The 23966-nt window shown below is 43.8% G+C and overlaps 2 protein-coding genes and 1 long non-coding RNA gene across 4 annotated transcripts in view; 1 reads left to right on the top strand and 2 right to left on the bottom strand.

The window, feature by feature from the left end:
- Positions 1-8653, bottom strand: part of LOC120322980 — a 45877-nt gene extending 37224 nt beyond the window's left edge. The window contains exon 1 of the long non-coding RNA XR_005563010.1: positions 8614-8653. This is a non-coding gene — a long non-coding RNA (uncharacterized LOC120322980). The remainder of the gene's footprint in view (positions 1-8613) is intronic.
- Positions 1024-5015, bottom strand: FZD1 (frizzled class receptor 1). The gene has a single exon (XM_027749187.2). The coding sequence runs from the start codon at positions 4563-4565 to the stop codon at positions 2823-2825; it is 1743 nt and encodes a 580-aa protein (XP_027604988.1). The 5' UTR covers positions 4566-5015; the 3' UTR covers positions 1024-2822.
- On the top strand, positions 3395-22899 carry LOC120322977 (sulfated surface glycoprotein 185-like). 2 transcript variants are annotated; one of them, XM_039379859.1, is made up of 2 exons: positions 3395-4937; positions 20930-22899. In XM_039379859.1, exons 1-2 carry the CDS (start codon positions 4656-4658, stop codon positions 21020-21022), a joined length of 375 nt encoding a protein of 124 aa, XP_039235793.1. In that variant the 5' UTR covers positions 3395-4655; the 3' UTR covers positions 21023-22899. The 2 variants fall into 2 exon arrangements, with proteins under 2 accessions (XP_039235793.1, XP_039235796.1); XM_039379862.1 differs by lacking the exon at positions 20930-22899 and adding an exon at positions 7039-8360.
- The last annotated feature ends 1067 nt before the right edge of the window (positions 22900-23966 follow it).

Here is a 23966-nt window from a genome sequence, read left to right as displayed (position 1 = left end):
TGTACTTCAGGTCATTAGCAGAGTGATGACTAGCACAATTTTAAATGGTAAAATATCCACCCCCCCAAAAAAAAAAGAAGGGGGGAAAATACTTGAGAAAAATGTCCAAATATCTGAGAAAGCAGGAACTACGTTTATGTAAAACAAATTTTAAAATAATGACAAAACCCTGCCCCCCCTTGCCTCACCTTAGAGAAATTCTGCTAAGCTTCCCTTAGTTCCCTCTGTTTGTTTATGCATCATGATTTGAAAAAAGTAAACAAGCCAAAAATCATTTACATCTGCCTCCAGATCTACATAATGAAATGCTTTACTAGCTCGTAACACTAAAAATTAACCAGTCTTTCAGTCTTTCCTAACAAACCCACACTTAAAGAATGGCATTTTGAAAAATGAATTACAGAAAAAGAAAAAAAAAAGGAATGTGTTGTGTTGAAAGATTAAAGAATGTGTGTACTTTCCACAGATCTGAAATGTTTCCATTTAAACTGTCCAGTTAAACTATTGTTTAACTCTGGATTAACCAAACATTCAAAATTCAGCAGAACAAAACTATTTTACTCATTAAAATGTTCTGACAATATTGCAACATAGTCCGAGTGTCATTTTAAGCAGAATATCATTATAAGAAAATATCTCTTTTTTTGTATTTTAGTAGGAAAGGGAGAAGAAAGGCTAAGTTGAGAGAACCCTTTTCTACAACCAAAATAAAAACACCAAAAAAAAAAAGAACTGGTGAGTTTCTTTCTTCTCCTGCCATATAGCAGATCTCTTCTTAGATTTCACACCACCGACCATACCCTGTCAGAGATTTTGAACAGTTTACATTACTTCTTTTGAAGGATTAATCTAGACTGGTCGAGAAATAAAAAACAAGATGCACAATGAATTCCTACACTGAATTCCAGCTTGTTACTGTGAACTCAACCTAAGAAAAAAGGAATCCCACACATCTTGTAGCATATACACTGTTTTCACAGAGTATTTAAGTTCATCAGAGGAATACATAAAGGGACAAGATAGTTTTGTACAAAACCTCAATTTATTTCAGAGAAATTAAAAATATGGTATTTAATATATATAAATTTCTATTCCTCTATAAATATAGATGATCTTGTGATAATGAACAGAAATAAATGCATACCAAATTAAAATAATTTTGCATTTCAGGGTATGGTAGCCATAGATAATGTTTATGAACCTAAATACAGGCATTTGTAATATTAAAAAAAAGTTTAAAACAATACAATCAGGAGAGAAGCATTCTGCTGTTTTTCATACAGAGGTCTACATATTCAAATGCATCTGTCGAAAGTTACAATTTAATCTTTAACTTTTTTTATGTATTAGAAGCACAATCCCACACATCCAGGAGCATACAAGGTAGTAGATATACTGCACACATGGTATCTTATCCTTGCAGTATGCAATGTTATTACTGGACCGAAAATAAGACAGGGAAAAGAAAGCAGAGATTCTTTCAAGTCTCACATCTCACCAGAGTGCTTAAACATTATGGTTTTCTGCTTTCCCTTCCATCGTTTTTACTACTGGCAAAAATCATCACACCCTCATAATGTGTAATGAATTAAATCTCAATGAATTACAATTCAGAAGAATGGCAACGGCTCCAATGTTTCCCATATGAAGAGCAAGTGTATCAATATAATTGGGGGGGAGGGGAGGGTGTATCAACAAAAGCCTCAAACTGAACGCTGCGTTTTATTCCGACGGAGCTCTTTTCACTGAGCCCGCATTTCCTGATCCTGCTGACCCCAGCCGGCCGCAGCCCGGCGGGGAGGGACCGGGGCAGGCGGCGGCAGGAGCACCCGCGGAGCGCCCCCGGACTGCAAAGTGGGCTTAAAAAATACCAGAGCAGGAGGGAATTTCGGTGTCTTTCTGTCCCCAGCCACCTCCTGAGCCATCGGACGTGCTACAGGTGCAGGCGGTGCTGAACCCCAACTCCTACAGGGAACGGGGTCAACTCCTCCCGAGCCGTGTGGGGCCCCGCAGCCGCCCCAGACCGGCGGCGCTCCGGGCAGGGCTGGATGATGTTCGCATCTCCCGAGAAGGGCCCGGCGGGGTCAGCGGGGCCGGGGCCCGGTGCAGCGCTGTCCCTGCGCCATGGCCAGGCGGCTCCACGTCCTCCCCGTAGGGGGACGGGATGGGGTCCGTCCTCCCCCACACGGGGCCAGGGCGGAAAGCGGCGCTCCTGCCCATCCCCACCTCGGAGTCGGGATCGGGAGCCAGCCCGGGTCAGAAGGCGACCCCGGCCGCGGCCGCAACCCCGCTCCGGGCCCTGCTGCTGATGCAGCCGAAATTCCAAGCAAAGCCATTACAAAACCTGTGTGGGGGAGAAGAAAGGGGTTTTTTTCGTTTCTCTTACCGGCAGCTTTTCCCATTCTGCCCTACGAAATACAAACCCAAAGCCTTTTTTTCTTTAAATAAAAAAGGGGGGGAGGGAGGCAAGGAAGTAAAATCCGCAAACGGGTTAAAAGTGTCCTAAATAATTAAAAAAGTGAGGTTTTTTGCAATTTAAATACAAATATACTTACAAAATCTTACAGAGGCTATTTACATCCCTCTCCCCCAACCTGACAATGCCTTCAGCTCCTACAGGAGACAACGCGAGCAGCGCGGGGAGGGCAGAGCCGGGCGGTCCCGGGCCCCAGAGTCCCCCCGGCTCGTCCTCCGCTCCCTGTCGCCTGCGGAAGACACTTGCGGTCCCCAAAGTTTGCCCAGGCTGGGTAAGGAGCTGCTTCCCGAGGCAGAGCCTCGGTCCTTTGGCCACCCACATCCCCCTGGTCCGGCAGGCAGGAGTCTCAGACAGTGGTCTCGCCCTGCTTGCTGTTGGTGAGCCTGGTGTAAAACTTCCTCCAGGAGTTCAGGGTTTTCCCAGACCAGATCCAGAAGCCCGAGGTGATGCCCACAATTAAGGTCATGAGATACTTGATCATGAAGACAGTAAAGTCAGGGCTCATAGGCGGGTGGTGGCTGCTGTGGTTGTTGGGGCAGGGAATGGCATAGCTCTTACAGCTCTGTGTGACCCAGCTCCTCTCCCACTGTTCCCTAAAAGCTTGCTCGTAAAAATAGCAGGCAATGACGATGGTGGCCGGCACCGTGTAGAGGACGCTGAAGATGCCTATCCTCACCATGAGCTTCTCCAACTTTTCTGTCTTGGTGCCGTCGTGCTTCATGATGGTCCGGATCCGGAAGAGGGACACAAAGCCAGCCAGCAGAAAAGAGGTGCCGATGAACAGGTAGACGAACAAGGGGGCCAGCACAAAGCCCCGCAGGGCATCCACGTTGTTGATGCCCACAAAGCAGACACCGCTGAGAACGTCCCCATCCACTTGTCCCAGGGCCAGGATGGTGATGGTCTTGATGGCCGGCACAGCCCAAGCAGCCAGGTGAAAGTACTGGGAGTTGGCCTCAATGGCCTCGTGGCCCCACTTCATGCCGGCAGCAAGGAACCAGGTGAGGGAGAGGATGACCCACCAGATGGAGCTGGCCATGCCAAAGAAATAGAGCATCATGAAGAGGATGGTGCAACCCTCCCGCTTCGTGCCCTGTGCCACGGTGCGGGAGCCGTCCTCGGCAAAGCGCTCGTTGCAGACCACTCTCTCCTCCAGGAGGAAGCCGGCGATGTAGGCCACGGCCACCGCCGTGTAGCAGCCCGAGAGGAAGATGATGGGCCGCTCAGGGTAGCTGAACCGCTTCATATCCACCAGGTAGGTGAGGACGGTGAAGAGGGTGGAGGCACAGCAGAGCACCGACCAGATGCCGATCCAAGTGCGGGAGAAGCGCAGCTCCTCGGGCCCGAAGTACATGAGCCCGTAGAGGCGGCCGGGCTCGCAGGGCGCCCCGCAGTCCTTCTCCCCCAGAAAGCGGTAGTTCAGGTAGGAGGGCACCTTCAGCGCCCGCGGGCAGGTGAAGCGCCCACGGGGCTCGCCGGGCCCCGGGCCCCCGGGGCCGCCGCCGGCGCCCCCGCGGTGGGGGTTGCTGGTCCAGCTCTCGGGGCGCAGGGCGGGCGTGGGGGTGCCGCGCTCGGAGGCGTTCTGCCCCACGCACAGCTCGCCGGCCCCGTGCACGGGGAACTTTTCGCAGCGCAGCGTGTCGGGCCACTGGAAGCCGAACTTGTTCATGAGGGCCTCGCAGCCCTGGCGGGCCCGCTCGCAGAGGGAGCGGCAGGGCGGCAGGGCCTGCTCCAGCACGGTGCACACCGGCGCGTACATGGAGCAGAGGAAGAACTTGAGCTCGGCCGAGCACTGCACCTTCACCAGCGGGTAAAACTGGTGCACCTCCAGCCCCGCGTCCTCCTGGTTGGTGTGGCCCAGCAGGTTGGGCATGATGGTCTGGTTGTAGGCGATGTCAGTGCAGAGCGGGATGGAGATGGGCTGGCAGTAGCCGTGGTCCGGGATGGAGATGCCCCGCTCGCCGTTGGACTGCCCCCCGGCCGGCAGCACCGCCGCCCAGAGTAACACCAGCAGCAGAGGCAGCCGCGGGCACCGGCCGCCGCCAACTTCCCCGCCGCCGCTCACCGCCGGCCCGCGCCGCTCGGCCATGCTCAGTCGGTGCCGCCTGCCCTGCTGGGCTTTCGCCGCCCCGCCGCCGCCGCCGCCGCCGCTGCTCCTCCCGGCCCGAACTTGCGACTCATGAAGGGAGCGGCGAGCAGGGACGGGGCAGCCCCGGTCGCCACTCGCGCGGCCGCGGCGCGCAGCGCGCAGCTCTCCCCGCACCGGCGGCAGCGACCGCCGCGCCTCCGACTACCGCCACCGCCTCCGCCGCCGCCGCCGCCGCCTGACCATTTGTGCCGGCCCCTCGAGCCCGCGCCCCTCGCCTCGCCGCGCCGCGCTCCCTCCGACCGGTTTCCAGGCGCCCCGCAGTCTGCCTTCACCGGAGGGAGGAGCCTTGAAACCGACGCCGAACTTTCCTGCGTAAGGGACCGTCTCCCAACGCCTCACCCGGGGGCGGGCGCAGGCGGGCGTGGGGCTGCCCCGCGCCGCGCACAAAGGCGGCGGGGGCGGCGCGGGGGAAGGGGCCCCGCCGCGGGGGGAGAGCGGGGGCCCGAGGCCGTGCCGTGTCGGTCCCGGCTGTCCTGGGAGTGTTTTTGGGTGCCCCGGTGGTGACGATTGTTGAGGCCGTTGAGCGGCGCACCCCGATGGGGCCGGGTCCCGGCACCTCCCCGGAGGTCAGGCGGGCTAATGCCGGCGGGAGGATCTATGTTTGGCACACAGCGAAGGGCAGGGTTGGTAGGGGGAGGCCGCACCGCTGTCAGGGCTCTGCTCCGGGGACCAGTGAGCAGGGAGCAGTGGGCATCTGTGCAGGGCTGAAATGGGGGAGACGGGTTTATTGCGGTCACTTGGGATGCGGGCAGGAGCGGCGGCAGCATGCGGGCACAGACCGCGATGTGCGAGTGGCCAAAACTCGCCTCCCCTCAGAGACACTTTAAGTATCTCGTTACCGAGCTTTTGCCAGTGGGTTATCTGCACCTTCCGTCGTGTCCACAGCAGCAGCCTGAGATACGAAAATAATCCCAGCAGGACTTTCCCATTCCCCTTTCTCCCTCTGCCTAGTGGTCAGCTATTCCAGAGTAATTCAAGATGAATGCTCCGTGACTTGCAATACCTCCCGTCAGGCTTTTGAAAATTTTGCTGTATTCTGGGGAGGGGGTGAATTAGGCATAGCATGCCCACCAACAGTGTCCATTTCTGCATGTCCGAAGCCCCTTTGCACAAACAGAATGGAGGTCCTGTTTGCGCTGCTGAAAAGCACAGTCTAGAGAAATGATGGAGGCTGAATGGGGGATTTACTGTACTTTCTGTAATTGAATAAGAGTAATAAACTATGCTCCTGGAGAGGAGAAGAACCCTACCCCGTTCTCCATTCAGTAACCAAGCCTCTGCATCATATATATGAATGTCCTTGTATTTGTCAGAAGGTTAATTTTGCCATTCAGCGCTGAACCAGGCATGGAACTTCTCTGGCCAGCTGTCTTCCTTCTCTGTAGCATGCTCTCACCCTTTCCCCCTTACATACTAATGAGCTGCAAAAATCCATTAGGAGTAAGACATGTCCAGCAGTTATTTCTAGCTGTCACAGGTGGCAAGGGTTAATAGAAGACATCCGTATTTCTTGGATAGCTACACATAAAATTTGGACCATGCTATTTAGGCCACTTTCTTTCTCCCTGTAGTACTGTCCCACATTCAAACTAATTAATAGCAAAATCTATGCTGTGTAACGACTGCAGGAGTGGGATCATGTTTAGAAATTGCACATCCTTAAATATGTTGATTGCTGATGTCCTTGTTTACTAAGGTTCATTGAGTTCTGTCAAAAACTCTTTTCTCAGAGAACCGTAGTTCAAAAATGATACACACAAATATCTTTTTCCATCTTCTGCTGAAAAAAGTTCGATTCCTTGAATATTGCATTTATAGTTTTAAGCTACAGATTTTTCTCTTCAGATCTACATTCAGTAATTAAAATTAGTAACTCTTTTCTAGCACAAAACCTAATTTATATCCAGCCCTAAATGGCAGTATGGTTTCCCTGTTCATCCTAAAACGATTGAACACTGGATCTTTAGGTAGGAACAAGTATATATGCTCTTTCTCACAGAAAATTAGTATGAATTTCTGACTAGTTTTGGGAAGCCTCCTTGGCTTTCTACTTGTCCTCTTCAGACCTGGGGATGCATCATGCAATCCAGGAAAGGTAATTAAGAGGTTTGTACATGTAGGTAACGGATTTTTTTCAGACCAGTTGGTATAGAAGGAAAAGCAGACACATTTTTAGAATAACAAGCTATATTTTTGGTTCTGAAGCAGTAACTCTCTAAATGCAGTAATTATCTAAAAGCTAAATGCAACTTCAGAACTGCTGCAAGTTCAGATGTATCAGTAAGACCAGCTCGGTAAGAAAAAGTGGAAATGAGAATGGAGGAGGCGTTGTGGGAGGGCTGGGAGCTGGTAAGTTCAGAAAAGTTCCTAGGACTTGCTGGTTTTAACTGTTTAATGATTTTTCACATAACAGAAGAAAATCCTGTGTGGAAAAGAATCTTCCCAGAAGCACTTGTCCTACATTTCAAACACCCCAAACCACAAACCTCATCATTAGAGCTTAATCCTCTGTGGTCCAAAACCAGATAAGTTTAAACTGTGCCTGAGCAAGAAATCTAAGATGTGTTGATGCCCGTCCACTACTACAGCAATGAACTTTCCCTGCCATCAAATCACCAGCATACTCTGATCTTACATTTGATGTTCCAGGGTTGCAACACACTTCATCCTGTGCACGGCTGTATTCTTTGTAGTTTTGCTGCTGAAAATGACCACTGAGCTCCAGCAGGAACTCCCACAAACCATCTCTAGAGACCAAACACACCTCTGTTGGTGAGGGAATGTTTCTCACAAAACAGGACATTCTCCCTCTCCTCTTTCAGACCTGATCCTTAAGGAAAACTACAGATCTTGTCCGACAGAAGTGCACATGGGAATTAGGTTTCCTAACTCTGCTCAACACCCAAAACTGGGGACTTAACAGAGATGCTGGTCTGCTAGTACATTGTAATTTATTTCTGCTTCCACACACCACCACCTCTTCTGCTTACCTCTCTCCAAATCAACCGATTGTAAGGTAATTGTCTCTCCTTTTTACTTAGCTCATAAATGCCAGTCTTTCTCCCATCCTTAATGTCATTAATGTCTTCTCTATTCTAAAGCTACTGTCTTCTTCCTTTCAGAGCTGGTTTAATTAAGGAGTATCTTAGCAAATGGTAAACAATTTTTCTTAACTGAAAGATGATTCTAACCCAAAGAAAAGTTTGTGCGACCAAAAGTCTGTCCCATTTTGCCACCTGTATGTCTTTGTCTAACAACATATACTGCTTCTTCAGGCAGCTCCAGTACTGCATATCACATCCACAGGAGACTATTGCTGTGCCTCTGCCTTGTTCTTTTAATGATTCCTTAGGTATCCACCATGGGTGACAATTAAAGAGAAACCTGGACTGGATACCACCATTGCTTGGGTCAATATGACAAAGAGAGCACAGGCACTCTTCCCCCTTGCCATGGAAAAACAATCTTCCATTCTAAAAGAAACAAAAATTTGGGTGTTAAGTCATAACTAAAAAGAATTTCAGCTTTTACTTCAAAACAATGTGCTAATGTTATTTGGTACAGTAGCCATTACGGGAAATTAGGACTGTGGCAGATAGGCAAAGTACTGAGATTTGTCCTCTTACATTCTTTATGTACCACTAATAGAGTGCTGGTTTATGCTGGTCTTGTTATGGGAGATCATAGAATCATAGAATCATAGAATCGATTGGGTTGGAAAACACCTCAGAGATCATCGAGTCCAACCCTTGGTCCAAATCCAGTCCATTTACTAGATCATGGCACTCAGTGCCACGTCCAATCTGCGTTTAAAAATCTCCAGGGACGGTGAATCCACCACCTCTCTGGGCAGCCAATTCCAATGCCTGATTACTCTCTCTGTAAAGAATTTTCTCCTGATATCCAACTTAAATTTCCCCTGGCGGAGCTTAAGCCCGTGCCCCCTTGTCCTATTGCTGAGTGCCTGAGAGAAGAGACCAACCCCCACCTGGCTAGAACTTCCCTTCAGGTAGTTATAGACGGTGATGAGGTCACCTCTGAGCCTCCTCTTCTCCAGGCTAAAATGGGGACACAAATCTTGTCTGGAAAAAAAAAAAAAAGACAGTATGTAAATCTTTACTTTTGGAAAGAGACAAAGCAAAAAGTCATTGCAGTATTTTCTTGTTTTCCTCTATGTGACTGGCAGAAATAGGATAGAGTAAGTGCTTACCCTCCACAGCATATAAGCAAAAATGTATATGGAGTAAGGCTAGTGAGCACTCAAATGAATAAAACATAAACACAGATAATAACATACATGTGTATTTATCCACCAATTTAAAGCAAAAGTTATGCTCAAATAATTAACAGTTAATTCAAAGTTTTATTATTTAAATGTCAAATAAGGCGTCAAAAGTGGGACAAGTTAAAAGTTGTTTTTTGTCTCATACTGAACATGAATCTTGGCTGATTAGAAAAGTTAATGCTTTTGGGTGCAGGGGCATTAGTTCTGGATGGAAAGAAAGGATTTTTGAGATCTGAGTAGAGAGAGGGATTAAAATATGTAATGTATGATGGGCAACAGCAATGTCTATACTAAATTCATGAAGTCTCTTGGAGTTTCCAAATGAGGCAGTACATGTCCACAGCTCAGGTGGGTCTCATTTCCATCTGAGTACTGGGAGTACACATCAAGTCCTCATGATGCACAACCAGGGATACTTGCTGAAGAATCAGTACCAAGATTGTAAATGCAGTGAAATGAAGGAGAGATGATTACAGTGTCATACATCTGTCATGGTTTGAAATTGGCCCCCCCCTTGAGAGTTCGAGGGGCTCAGAGGTGACTGGGTACCAGGGCAGTGTTCCCTGGAGAGCCACTCACCACCCATGTTGTTCGCTTCTGCTCAAAATCATATATCACAGCACCGGAAGCTGTTGGCAGTTCTGTCTTGGTTGTTTTGCTGTTGGTGTCTGCTGCGTGTAGGTGGAGAAGGCCAAGGGGCCACTGGGCTCCCTCTCTCCCCCTCCGGGGGGAAGAGGGGAGCCCTGCGGCCCCCCTAACTCTGCCTAGGCCAGAGTTAGAGACAGCACTGGAATGAGTGCATGTTTGTGAGGGATGCGACTCACAAACAACTGGTAAGTGGGAGAGAGAGAGAGAGACAGGCCCTGCAGCCAGGCCCTCTTCTTCTTCCCCCCCACCTTTGCAGCCAAGCTGCAGAGGAGGGCTGTTTTTCCCTCTCGCTGTTCAGTGAGAGTGGATGTGAGGCTCAGCATTGGAGCAGAGCCAAGTGGACGGGCCAGAGGAGGCTCGATTGCTAGGGAGAAGGATCCCAGGCAAGAATTGGAGACGGACCCCAGAGAGAGAGAGAGAGGGGCCCGGAGGATGTCCTTGCAGTGATTTAAACGGAGGACAACCGAAAACCTGAAGGAGGAATCAACATTCCAGGACACAGATGCTTGATAAGCTGAACTACACTGCAGCAGCCTACAAACCGAGGTATGACACTGAGAAGGAGAAATCACACAGCAGCAGAAGAGAAAGGACTCAAAGCTACTTTCTTGGACTTCGTAAGGAGAAAGGACTTCGGCAAACAGCTGAAGGTTAGTTAGGGAGTGTTCAGGAGCCCAGAACACTCCCATGAGAGACAGAGACTGTGTTACATATCAACCTTGGAAGGCTGCTCCTGGACTAAAGTTAAAAGGGGGGGCTTGAAAGGACTGACAGACAGAAATGTAATATATATATGTATAGCTGTTTTTAGTTTGTACAGTACATTTATTTGTGTAAATAAATGTATATACTTCCCCCTTCCCCTACAGAAGCCTCTGGTCTGAAAGTTTCTCTCCGGTGTTAGGATAAATTGTGAAAAGGGGTAGGGGAAGCCTGGAAATTGGATTTTTTTTTTGGATTTCTAATGTGGCTCAAACTTCCATAATCTCAAATTGTAAGATGAAATGAGGTGCACCCTTACATTGCCATATTAAAACTACCATATATTTCTGGTGATAAAATCGTTAATGCAGATAATACACACTCCTTAAACTAAGCTGTTTGACCCTAGAAGTTGAGAGAGAGGTCTACACAAGAAGTTGAGACACAGAGGTCTACAAAACAAAATTCTGGAGAAGTACCTGGGCAAGACTCCCATGTAACTTTTACAGTTGCATGATAAGATATTTTTCAGTGTGCAGCATGCCAATGACACAGCCATCTGCCCCAGGGCCACAGGCCATAGCATCTCACAGATCTAGTCTTGACAGAAGAACAAAATCCTTAAAATTTAAAAGCGTACCTTGGACATTGACTGTTTCTTGGAACATCTAGAAGACTCTTGGAAGTATGCCTGTGCTGACACAAATAACAAATGCATGCAGTGATTGGCAAAGAAAATCAGTAGGAGCTGAACATGAACTATAGGTGGTGGTGCAGTCAGCAGCCAGAATACTTTCTGCAGCGAAGGGTCTCAAGGCAGTACAACCAAGTGTTTAGAAAGTCATCTCAGTGCAGAGGCAGTTGTTATAAACAAGCATTTGACGAGGTACCGAGTAATTCTCTTACCATTGGGTGGCCCAGGTCACCTTACCCTCAAATTCATCCCAGGCGCCTTTATATAAGTCTTTTATTAATTCGTTATATTAGTTTGCAATTGTCAATTTAGGTTAAAAACTGTACTTTTATTTGTATTTGGGGGTTGTGGGAATAAGAGAAATAGAATAGAAATGCATCTCTAGCCGCTGAAGTCAGTGGTAATTTATTTCTGCTGAGTGATACCTATTGTAAGGCAAATGTTTTACCGGGTAGCATGGGCTAGGAATGAAGGGCAACTTTTGACTGGCACTGGTGTAAGTCACCCCCCATTACAGTGATTTTATATGTTTTAAAGAGGCATGAGGAGAAGCATTATGTGCAGTCAAAGCAAACTACAAAGAGTCTCTTCCTCCCAATACTCACAGCATTTTTTGCTTAATGCTGTTTATTCAAGATAGATGGAGTATGTGGAGATTTGATTTGGTTTTCTTTTCTGTTCAGAAGAAATGTAGATGATCCCTTGCAAATTAAAGCCGTATGTTGCCTGCCTTCCCTGACATGTTCTGTGCTGGGGTGAGAGGCGCAGGGGCTGCAGCCCAACTGCTGCTGCCAGAAGTTTTCTGGAGAACAAGAAAAAGTCACAACTCTTAAAAGGGCAATTGCAGATCACAGCTCATTTTGTTCAGAGAGAATGCGAACATTTTTATTCTCTTTTTATTTCCCTTTCTTGAGCAAGTTCTTCTACAGTTACATACGGTGCCTGAAAACACAGACTCTCTCTTGTTCTTCAAACACAGAGAGGCTGATTTAAGGGCCTAAGATGGCAATCCTTACTCCCTGGAGTAGACCTGCTGATTTCACAGATGCAAGGGAAGGGAGTAGAGCTTCACAAGGCTGTGATGTAAGGAGAAATTATGTGATGAGCTCTTACTTCTGGCCTCATGCTGCTCTTGCTGTGCTTTAAGTACCTTCCTTTTAAAGAAATGACTCCCCATTTCCACTGATGTAAATGAGATTCAGATCATATTTGCTGCATTAGTATTTCAAGATACACAAATTGAAAAGGTATGTGTATAAGGTGGGGAGATAGAGTGGAGGAAAGCTGTTTTTATGTATCTTTTAGGTGTGTATATTTTCCGTGAATGCTTTTTAGAGAGTGAGCAGGATGAGATCAGAGCAGGAGTAATTCCAAGCCTGCATCTTGCCGTTTTCAATGGAATGTGGCTTGGTACATGTTAAAGGACAATCTCAACTTTCCCTTTAGAAAAAATCTTTTGAGCTTTTGCTTTTCTTTGTAAAGATAGTTTTAAATGTTAACCAGTGTAAACAGAGGCAAACTGCCCAGTAAGATTGAAAGGAATGCACCACAAGGATCTGCTTGTAAGCACTTCTCCCCTAAATACATTCTTCTTCCTATAGGATCGGTCAACTGTATTTTGAAATAAATTCTTTTCAGAAATTTTGGGCTGGTTGTGTGAAAGGAATCGTCTTAAGGATAGACAGGATTAGCATTCTAGACCTTCCCCTCATTCTGCAGCTGACTTTTATAGTCAGTATTTCCCCTACTCTTTGACCCTGGCTGCGCAACAACTGTTCAACACTGCAGCACCTCTAGTAGTATATCAGATATCCCATGTGGGCCCCAGATAAACCATCCTTAGTCTGATCCCACAGTCTTCAAAGAGGAGAAAAAGGAGCCCTTCATAAAAATCTCAAAATTCACAGTAGGGAATGTTACCTAAAGGATGGTGAAATTTCATTCCCTATTGTCACAGGTAGTCATTCTGTATCACTCACAGATACAATCACAACATTTAGCCCAACTGCAAATTGTTCAAGCCTCTCCTTCCCTAGTATCCCTGTCAGAACATTAACCTATTGCACATTGGTGGGTGCATCTGGATTCTTTGCTTCTGGATCTCGTAATGTCTCTGTTTTTCTTAGTGACTAACAAGATTGTGTAATTTTTACTGGATTTGGACTTATCTGTGGAAAGCCACATATTTACCATCTGCAGGGATGGTTATTGTAATTCTGTGTATTTTCATATGGCATTGCTGACATTAAGAAAACTATTGCAGAGTTCCCAGCACTGAAGACCTGGAGGACAACCACGTCCTCTCAGTGTCCCAGGTCTTCTGTCCCCTTCAGTTGTCCAGGTGCCAAATACAGAGTCTATCAAGGTTTGCTTCCTTATCTCAAAGTGTCATACTGGCCTGATCCCTGTCCTGTCAGGGATGGCTGGTCTCCGCAGCCACAGCCCCTTACAGCCCCATAGCACTGCAGTAACGCCCTCAGCCTCAAGCCTGCACAGTGGGAGTGAGCCCATTATCTAGGAGACACAGCTAGTGCAACAGCTGGCTGACTGAATATGTAACATCCAAAATTTATGTAATTTTTTATTTTCAGAGGAAAACATCTCCCATTTCGACTCTCATTGGTAGCCATACTATTGTAAGCAAGGTCCACTCATGCCCATCCTTACAAACTTTACCAGGAAAGTGAGAGAGATGAGGACTTCATGTTTATTCTTCAATTTTTGGAGCTCTTTAATTAATGAATAAGGATATACATAAAAATATGAACACTTAATAGAAACCAATACAAAAGGATGGGAAGGGAAAAGATGAGATACCTACCTTCTGGCTCTTAAGTGTTATTATCCATTAATGTTGAAATCATTGTTAAAATTCACAATCTACTGCTACTACTTTGCTGATGGTGATTATTTTGGGTATTGTTCTGCCATTTATTATAGCTAGGCAGATGGACAAAGTATTTCTGCAAAGGCATCGAGATTTTATATTTTTATTTACGTACTTTTTTACAGTTGTATAGCTGCTTCTTTTAATGGATCATGACTTTTTAAAAATGCAGACTGATGTAAATATTTGCTTAAAAGTCTGCACTGTGCCTACACTTACATTCGTCCAAGTACATATGTGATGGCATTAAGAGTTTGGAAGTCTGGGTCCTTCTCCTAGCAGAGAAGGGCTAGAGCAGCTCATCCAAAACTTTGTCCACACCACTGCCGCAGCAAGTAAAAGGGGTCACTGAACTGCTTTGGGAGGGACTTTTTGCTCCTTCTCACAAATGATGTATTTATGACTTCATAGTTGCAGCTGATCTGCAGTAGAAATTAGGCTGCCATAAAACCACAGCCTTGAACTCACGTCTCTGGGATATGCCAGTCAGCATTGCTTGAGCGTTAAAAAAATGTGACAGAACTGTGTTCCCACCTATTGTGTTAAATAGCAGCAAGCTTAAAGATGCTTCAAATCATAGCAAGCCTCATTATGAGCCAGTGTAGCACTCAGAGTGCCAAGGACAGGCACTAATTGGTTTTGCCATGTCTGCTATGCCACTTCTATTACTTTTTTTTTTCTCTTTCATAAATGCACAGCACTAGGGATATGAGACTTAAAGGCTTGTCTTTTTTGGGGAAAAAAATGCCAATATTAAACTAATCCCCTGTGTAGACACTCTTATTTCAGTTTAAAAGTGCCTTTCATGGCATTAGCAAGTTGATTCCTTGCTGACATAAGCTTAATCAATATGAGGCACTTACCATGATATAAATTTATCTCCATGATGGGGTTGCACCAATTTCTCTATGTGCCTTTGAAAAACTATTTAGATAAATCAGTTATTTCTTCAAATTGGCAAGTTCTCACTCATTGAAGATTTTCAATACAGCACTGTGGCCAGCTGAAAAATGAATCACTTCAGTAAAATGTAAAGAACTCTTTGCCTTTGTATGGTGCTACCCATTAAAGCTCTGAAAGCCGCAAATATCAATAAACTTAGAGCAGCTTTGCATCTACATTCTTAATCCCCATTTTCTAAATGCAGGAACTTAAGTGTAGAGAAATGAAGTACATTTCCAAGGTCAAAAAAAAGAGTATGTGGTAAAGCTGGTTTCAGAAACAGACCAATGACTTTGAATACCCCTGGTCCCAGTATCTTTCCGGAACCTTATATGTAAAAAGTGCTGGTGCCTGTGCCTTCTGGTAATCAGCCCTTTAAGATCAGATTGCCAGAGCTGGACAGATGTATCCGAGAATAACTAGTCTGTAATCTCTCATTTGAGTTTTGTAAATACAAGACTGACTTTTTCTTATTGAATGAAGATCTGCCCTTGTAATAATATCACCACCTTACTAAATATTTCTAGTGGTATCCTCCTTCAGGTATAAACATAGACATTCTAATCTCAATTTCTGAGGCAAAAAGGATATTCTCTACCACTTGTTATGGCTACACCAAGTATATTTTTATCCCAGGGATAAACATTTCAAAGATTACTCTGTGAACAGAGCTTTTTAGACTAGGAAGAGGACCACAATGACAGTATTGATGCAGTACTATCATCCGTCTCTGGAAAAATGGTTATGGTCCAAATAACCACTCTGTCTGCTCTGTATTGAAACAAGTATATTAGTCTGAAATCCTGTAAGAGATGGATCTGGTCACAAACAAAACCATATATTAGGAAAAAAGATGACAATGTCAGGTCTGAATTGATCTCCTCAGATCAGGCTGAGGTTCAGAGTAATGCTGTGGTATGACTGATTGAAAGGTAACTGCACGTAAAATAAACCACAGCTGAGGTTTTTGTCATGGAGTGCTTGCTCACTCTGTTGTTGAGTGATGCTACTAAAAGTTACTGAAACTTGAAACACGGTGAAAATGTTTTTTAAAGCCTGAAAAAAACCACTTCCATCCTTTGTCATATATCTCAGATTTATACCTTGAATTCTATTATCTGGAATTCAGTTACACCAATGATTCGTGAAATGCATGGATACTTACAACATATTAAACTACAAAGACCTTAGTTGTGCAGTACAAATCCTGTCTGCAATTAAGGCAATTAAAACGGGAAGCTTGAGGCAGAACTACTGAAAAAATATTTGCAGACCTATCAAAAGTCTTTCTGTGCCCCTATTCCCAGAGTACCTGAGCACCTCAGCACCTCAAAATCTCTAATGTGTTTGTTCTGAAAGATAAAATACTGCTCTGTCTTTTGTTTTGGACAAAGAAATCTAAGGCAGAGAGAGATTAAAATGACCTGTTCAAAGTCAAGTAGGAAATCTGTGATAGAAAAGGGAATTTAACCTAAAGCTGGCACACACATTCTTTTTCCTGAGGCCTATTTTTCCTCCCTGGAAAGCTTTGGAGGGTTGTGAATCACAGTTGTTTTAAGCCCCCTGAGGGAGATGGTCCCACACCTTGTCCCACTCCACGGCGTTTCTCCCACAGCAGCACCCCCAAGGCAGTGGGGAGAAGCAGAGAAATGTGCTGCCTCGGCTGAAATCTTACCAGCAAAACCCACTGCACTTCCCATTCAACGATTCCTTTCTTCAGCTCTTGGCATGGCTACAGGGTTACTAGTGCATGCAGAGGGGAAAGGGAAGGTGTGAGCTGAAAGACAGGAGAGGAGTGGATGGTTCCTGTCAGCAACAGCCCCAGCTTTGACAGGCATTAAGCAGTCACGAAGCTGCAGCTCAGACTGCACCTTCACAAAGCAAATTTAGTCATTAGTTATTCTGACTTGAATTAAAAATACAGTCATAGCTGGACCAACCAGTGAGGTTACAAATATTGGGAGAAATCCCTATTGTTTTGTTCCTTCCAGTACTGCAAAGGGAAATTGAGGGACCTGGGAGTAGAAAAGACCTTGAATCACCTTGATGTTGACTCATTCCCTGAATAGGGGGGCAGCAGGAGCTGAGGCCATAATTTTATCACCTGCTCCCTGCTATGTATGGCAGGACCCTTGACAATGGATTTGTTTAAAGTCACAGTATTAGTCCATGACCAGGCTATCACCTTAGACTCTCTCATAGTAGCGTACAAACTTCTTAATATCTATTTTCTTGTCTGAAAAGCAGTCAAGATGACAGATGAATGTTCTGACTAAGCATGTTTATATTTATGTATTTACTTGCTTTGTTGCCAGTTTCCTTTCCCTACCTCCCTTTTATGCTCTAACTAATAAATGTCTCTGTCACCATGCCATTGTCAATAGCAATTTAAATTACACATCAGACCATGCAAGCAGCTCACACATTATCAGTTAGCAGGAAGGGAAACCCCAAGGACAGTGGTGCAGAGCAGTCTTGCCATCTCTGCTAGTGTGGGTTGCAGAGCACCATTTCTGAAGGGGCTGTACCCCTCTGTTACTGTTAGGAAATAGCTGTCTGCCACTGGAAAACTCTGGACTGGGCAGTAGGACTTAATTTAATAGCCAGATAACCTGTACTACCTCTACTGTGAGTGGATCTCCCAGTGCCACTACTCACACTAAGGAGCAGGTCTCTTCCTGGGAGAAGAAACAGCCCTTGATAAAGAGGAAATGGTGCAAGAGGAGATGCAAACACTGTCCCTTTTATGTTGTGGGTAGGAAGTAGAGAGTCCCGACTGCTTCTCAAAAAGCCTAACCAATGAAGTTGAGAACATGTCATGACAGATAGGTATTTATCATACTGTGCAGCAAATCCTCGACGACTATATAAATAAAAAAAGACCTCGATGAAAGAAATTTGACTAGAGGCAGATGGTTAGCAATGATGATCACCAACATGAAAACTCAAGTGTAGGCTGAGAATTTGAATTATCAGGATTCAAATCTAAACCACATTGTAAAATATGTGGAGTAACTACTGGACAAGAACTTAGATATGGAATTGTTCAATTAAAATGGGGTTGAAAAACCCCAACATTTTAACTTTGCTGATTAGTGTTGGGTGATTATTTATCTCAAGCCGGTCAGAGAAAATTTGACTGGGATTTGAAGTGGAGGTTTCATAGACATACAGCGTTTAGTGTGTGCCCAAATATTTCACCTCTCTTCCTTTGGCCTGTGTATAGGCAGTGGCACTTTGGCTGCCTCTGACAGCAATGAAAATGAGATTTTCTTCAGTATATACTTTGCCTTTAAAAGGATTATCTCCCGTGTTTTTTTCCCAGAGAATCAGATGATCAGACCATCTTTTGGAAACAAAAGGACAAACTATAGGGAGGGTTATTTACTACAGCGCTTATGATAACTGCCTTTTGGCTGAGGTAATGGACGTGACACCTAAAATCAGCAAGAATATTTGGTAGAAGTACCTACCAGCCTAATTCACAAATTCTGGCAGCATGCACATAGTTATTATTTCACTACTCTTGTTTTTTCTTTAAAAATTCTCTCTCTCTTTTCTTAAAACAGTAAAGAACCAATGAACTCATAATCTCATACTTAGGCTAACAGCTTTTAACCCAAGGAACGTAATCTGCCCTTATATTTTATCAAGATAAATTCCAGACATAATTGGTTTTCCCAGACTCAACTCTTGGCCTGTATTTCTCACAAGTTGATAATCACCCAATAAAAATAAATAAAAATGTCACCCTTCCAAATTAATATCTGACATTGCTCATAGCTGATATTGTTCAGAGATCCCTTTTGCATCCGCAGGAGACAGCTGCATCTTTCTCACTGCTGTTCCCTGACCAATTCTGTGCAGCCCATGTAGTGTCATGCATAGCTTTCTCATGTTGCTGTAGACTAATGACAAAGAAATTGGATGTGTATTTTAGGACATTTCCATTTTGTAACCAGACATGTACCCTATCTTATAACAAGAGGGATTATAATACAGACTGTCAGAGCTACACAATTACAGTTTATTTCCATGCTGAAGGAGAAGGGAGATGTGAAGTTGAAGGTCAGAGGCTTTAAAGAGTGAGAAATGTCTCCTGCAGGTGCTTGGTTTATAATTGCCCAGGATAGAGCTGCTTTATTGAGGTTTGTTGTCATAGTAAAGGTCCCAAGAAAAACAGGTTTGCTTCTTTTTTTTTTTTGTCCTGGCATCTATCAGTGTCAGTGGACGCCCACAGCCATAGCCAGGAGTATGCCCTCACTTCTGGCCTCTGATCTGAACAGCTTTTGCTCATGCCCTGGGGAGATGCTGGGCAGACAAAGCAGTAGGGAGCAGGCAGCACCCCAGGTGATAAAATGTCCCGTTTCCATTCTGCTCTACGGAAAATTTTAAAAGCTTTGATGTCTGAAGGCATATGCACTCCAGCAGAGAAAACTTCACAACTCATTCTCTCCTTAGCCAAGAGTAGATCTTTTCTATTTTCTCACAAGCTGCCTGACAACACAACAGATATAAAAATTGGCACTATCAACATATCAGATCATGAACCAGCTTTCCTGAATGTTATTATTACAGCAATTCTTAAGTGAGATAAAAAATGGTAGTTTAATAACTCTCCTTAGAAGGATGCTTAGCATACCCAAAATAAGGCTCAGTGCAATTAATTTGACTAAACAATTCAGAAGAAAATACATTAATGTGAAAAGTATAATGGAGGAATTACCACATGAATGTTCTAATTGCCTAGATTCTAAAACACATAAGGGGATCAGGGATCTGACAGACACCAGAATCCATAATTTCCACTATCATATGTTTTTGCAATAGAAACTAGAATTAAGTAAGCACATTCTTTGCTATTTAATTAAAGGAATATACAATTTTAGAGATAATAGTGTTGATAGTGGACAAGAAAGCACAGCTCTGTTCACATACTCATAGCCAAGAACGTGCAACCATTTCATCCAGGGAATATACTGTAGCACTTGATCCTCTTGGTACTGAGCAGGTTGCATATGCTCTCTTACAGAGCCACTCTTCAGATTCATCCAGCAATAGACATCATAAATGTCCTTTCATTTATGCTTCATCTCACAGTTCTGCTGTGCTCCTGCAATGGGAACAGGTGGTGTTTGAACTGCCCTGGGCAGAAGGTGCCCAGTTCTGACCAGGCACAGCAGTACCAGGAGACTGACTATGCCAGAGTTATGCCGTAGTTTGGTTCAGAAAGTCCGGCTGTTTCATCGGCTCCAGCCACTTAGGGAGAATGAATAAAAGAAGTCAAAAAGAATTAATAGAAATATGGTGATATATGAAAAGCTCTTGCAGTGAGCATCTGCCTGGAGTTGGATGCCCAGGACTGCAGACAGAGATGTTTCATTTTTTGTGTGTGACCACAGCACAACTATGGAGTTGCAACCTGTAGAATGCCCAAGTTTTCACAGTTTCATACCCCTGTTCCCTTTGCTCTTTCTACAAGGTAAGAATGAACAGATACCACAGAACAGCAACTGCACAGTAACCTGTTATGCTCTGGTAGCTGATCTGGGCACACAGTTTCTCCATCCAAATTCAATTAACATGAGAACCACTGGGGAGAAGAGAAAGTAGATAGTGCTACAAGCATTTTGCTAGCTGTATACAACAACACTGTGCTGGCTTGCTTTTGGAACACTGGTGGCAGGAAATAAGCAGCAGCTATGGTAGCATCAATAGCAGGAGAGGCAAGTTCCCATTCAAACAGTTCCTGCTAAACCATGGAGATCCTAAGAGCAGACTTGATGACTGATGTTGGCCTTCAGGCTGCGTACAACTGCCTGCTGCAACCAAGAGTTTTAAATCTGGCTGCATAACAATGCATAACGATACATATTAACGCACATGGGATGGTTTTCAGAAGCTGTATCTTTTGTCCCGTGAAGATGGATACTTGGTTTTTAGGGACCACTCTGAAGAAATCAGACTTCAAAAAATAGCATGAATATGGCTATATTAGCTGTGCATACAGCTGTGATAAGATGGGCCTTGGTCCAGTAATCCTGATCTTGTTTGTTTGTTTTTTTAAAGTACAAAATATATTTACATCACTGACTTGAAAGGTCTTGGTAGTTATGATTGATTATTGGTTCTATTTATGTTTGCAGACAAAGAAGAGTGAGAAGAAAAGTGAGAAGAGCAACAAAGTAGTCAGAAGTGGGATAGCTGCAAGAACAGAAAGTGTAATGGCAAGCTATTGAAGGCTGCCACTGCAAGCACTAGCAAAGCAGGCAAAACAGATACTTGGATGTTAAGGAACACAAGGAGGTTGCAGCTAAAGGCAATAACTCTACCAGTTTTAAGGAGAGGAAGATCCCGCTGATCCAGCTAACTAAAGAAGTTTGACCTTAGTCACTGGTGGAAAAAATTATCTTGAACATATTTACCAACATATTAAGGCCAGTTTCGGAGGAAGCAGAGGGCCAGACACAATATGACTTCCAAGCAGACACAAGCTGTATTGATCAAATTATCACTCTTGACAACCAATGGGAGGGAAGCAATAAAAGTGGGTTAAAGCTTTTGGAGGAAAACAGCTGGCTTGACTGGATACAATATAGAGAGTGTGGATGTCATATAGTGTTTCGGATAATTGTAATTCTAAAAGGTGCATGTTGAGACTCCTGTAGTGCAGTAAGAAATGGTAGAAATGTCAAGCAATTGGGTAAGTCCAAGGAGCAGGGGGGAATTGAATTACACTCATTTTCCATCATGAAGCTGAATGTTGCTGAATTAGGCTTGGACAGCATAATTTTGAAAGATCTATAGCAAAGCTTTTCATTAAATATAAATTATAGTTGATCACTGGCAAATATGTCTGATTTAATGAAAGCATTATTTGCCACCTCGGAAAACTGGTTTTGTAGACTTGAACTTAAAATTAGTTCCAAGAAGATGGTACGGAGTTCCAAGAAGATGAGGTGGCTGCATCTTGGAGAAGGAAGAGTATATACTATGCTGACATGCAACATAAAGGAAGTTACAGAGAAGTCCGGTCCTACATGTGGTTATATCGACATCAGCATCAGTAAGTTCAGCATCAGTGGTTCAGTAAAGATGAATTAAAACAGTCGTGTACCTTAGTCACAAATGGTGCACAGTAGATGATGAGATTATGGATCAATAAGGATAATACATATACAATCCATATGGGGTTTTGTCAAATTTATTACTTCATGGACTGGAAATAGCTCCAGTAAATGAGATAAAATTGAAAAAAAAAGACCAGGGACGGCTCTTCAAAATATTGCAGGTGGAAATGGAAAACATTTTAAGATATCAGAGATTGAGTCACAAAATCAAGGCAAGGGACTGACTTTAATTAAAAGATTATAATGATTATGATAAAGCAGACCACACCAACACATGACATCAAAACCAAAACCAACCAACCAAAAAAAATGCATTTAAGGCCTAAAAGCTGATATCAAGTTCATGGCTAGATATTGCATTAAATTAAGCTTTGTTTAATAGTGGAATAATCCGTGCATAGGAAAGACCAACAATGGCATAGTGTTCCTCAGATCTGGAAGGACACTCTAGAAAGCCAGAGAAGAAAAGGACTATTTATGCATTTTGGATGATAATTAAAATACCTAAGTTTTCTACAGCCCTAAAATTTATGTCTGGCTACAGAAATAGTCGTAAACAATCATCACCATTAACATCTTGTAAAAAAAACCCACAAATTGAGAAGTTTTTTCAAACAAAGATGTCAACGTAGATTCACTGACCTACATATTTAGGACACATGCACATACAGCACACACATTTGCACAGTAAGAAGAGAGAACAGAAAAATCAAATGCACAAAAACTGCAGAAATATTATGTGCTTGCCAAGACTCAGACACAAGTCTTCACAAGAGTCTGTTTGTAAGCCAATTCATATTTGATTAATTGAAATGACATCTAATGGAAATTAAATATATACAATAAAATATGTGTGTATTCACCTTTACAACAAAGGTATTAATACAAAGGTACAGTATTGAGATTGTCTAGGAAAACATCTTGTCCTAGAAAATGTAAAAGCTTTGTGTTCAAAGGATTTGGAAAATAAACTCCCTTTCTGTGGAGCCCTGCCTCTTGGGATTTGGCATAAGAAAGAAAAGAGAATTTCTAAGAAAAATCTTTGCTGGCATATTTTTTACTTTGTTCTGAATGGAAACAACTTGAGCTCAAAAGGTAAATTTCATTGACTGTAGATTTTCCTAAGTGTGAGTTTAGCAGAAAAAACAAAAGAAAGCAAAGGATGTACTAAATATGACTGCATTTTACAACCCCTTTCTTCTTCAGTTTTGATAAGCACTTAACAGAAGTCTATTCAGTGAAAGCTGCCAATTCTTATTTTTACCATATGTACAGATTGAGAATGTTAGAGGAAATGTGTATGGCAAATTAGGATGAACTCTGTGGCCTGAATGTTAAATGAGAGGGCAAATTATGCAGGGTTTGTCTACCATTTCAATGTTCTCATTTGTCATTTCTTTGGGCAGGGCATCTTTATAAGACTATCCTGAAGATATTATCATAATGGAATGTTTTGCATAATGGAAAACACAGTCACCTCAGATCTTCTTATACACGACAAACCCTTGATTAGAAAAATAATAGGATGGAAATGGAATTTGTATTTATACAGGCAGGCGTCAGAGCCAAGGACAATGGAAGCTGACCTCAATACACTGGAGAACTGACATAGGCAGATGCAAAACCTCTCTCTTTACAGTAAATTTAGCTTAGAAATAGACTGGGAAACAAGTGGGAGTCATGTAAAAGTTTTCCTATGGTGAAAAGTTTCTTATAATAAGAAAGGTATCTGTGATATACAAAGGATATCACACATTTTCAAATTACTCATAGCTCTTGTTACACTGCAAGGTCCACATTACACCCCTGTGAAAACAACAATGTTTTGATATTGGACAAAATGGTGTTTAAAATTTTCTATCACACTTCTGATTCAACTTTGACAACTTACAGTCTTTGGGTCCACTGATGAACAGTTAGAAAACAGAATAAATAAACTGGATTAAATCAGCATAGCCAACCATTTACATAATTAGGAACTGGATTATTGGAACTGGAGCCATGCTCCTGTAGTCATCTGAATTAAAGCACACATCTGCATATATGTTGTTTA

This window comes from Pipra filicauda, unplaced genomic scaffold, assembly GCF_003945595.2.
Source record: "Pipra filicauda isolate LSUMZ 115617 unplaced genomic scaffold, ASM394559v2 scaffold105_size2325265_pilon, whole genome shotgun sequence".
In the NCBI taxonomy this organism is placed as follows: domain Eukaryota; kingdom Metazoa; phylum Chordata; class Aves; order Passeriformes; family Pipridae; genus Pipra; species Pipra filicauda.
Note: the sequence above shows the minus strand (reverse complement) of the source record. Positions and strands in the feature narration are given on the sequence as shown.

Excerpts from the sequence above, each read along its gene's own strand:
- LOC120322977 (XM_039379859.1), top strand. The coding sequence starts at position 4,656 with ATGAAGGGAGCGGCGAGCAGGGACGGGGCAGCCCCGGTCGCCACTCGC. Across the intron at positions 4,938-20,929 it reads CCGACGCCGAACTTTCCTGC|ACAAAGAAGAGTGAGAAGAA; the intron begins GTAAGGGACCGT and ends TTATGTTTGCAG.
- FZD1 (XM_027749187.2), bottom strand. The coding sequence starts at position 4,565 with ATGGCCGAGCGGCGCGGGCCGGCGGTGAGCGGCGGCGGGGAAGTTGGC.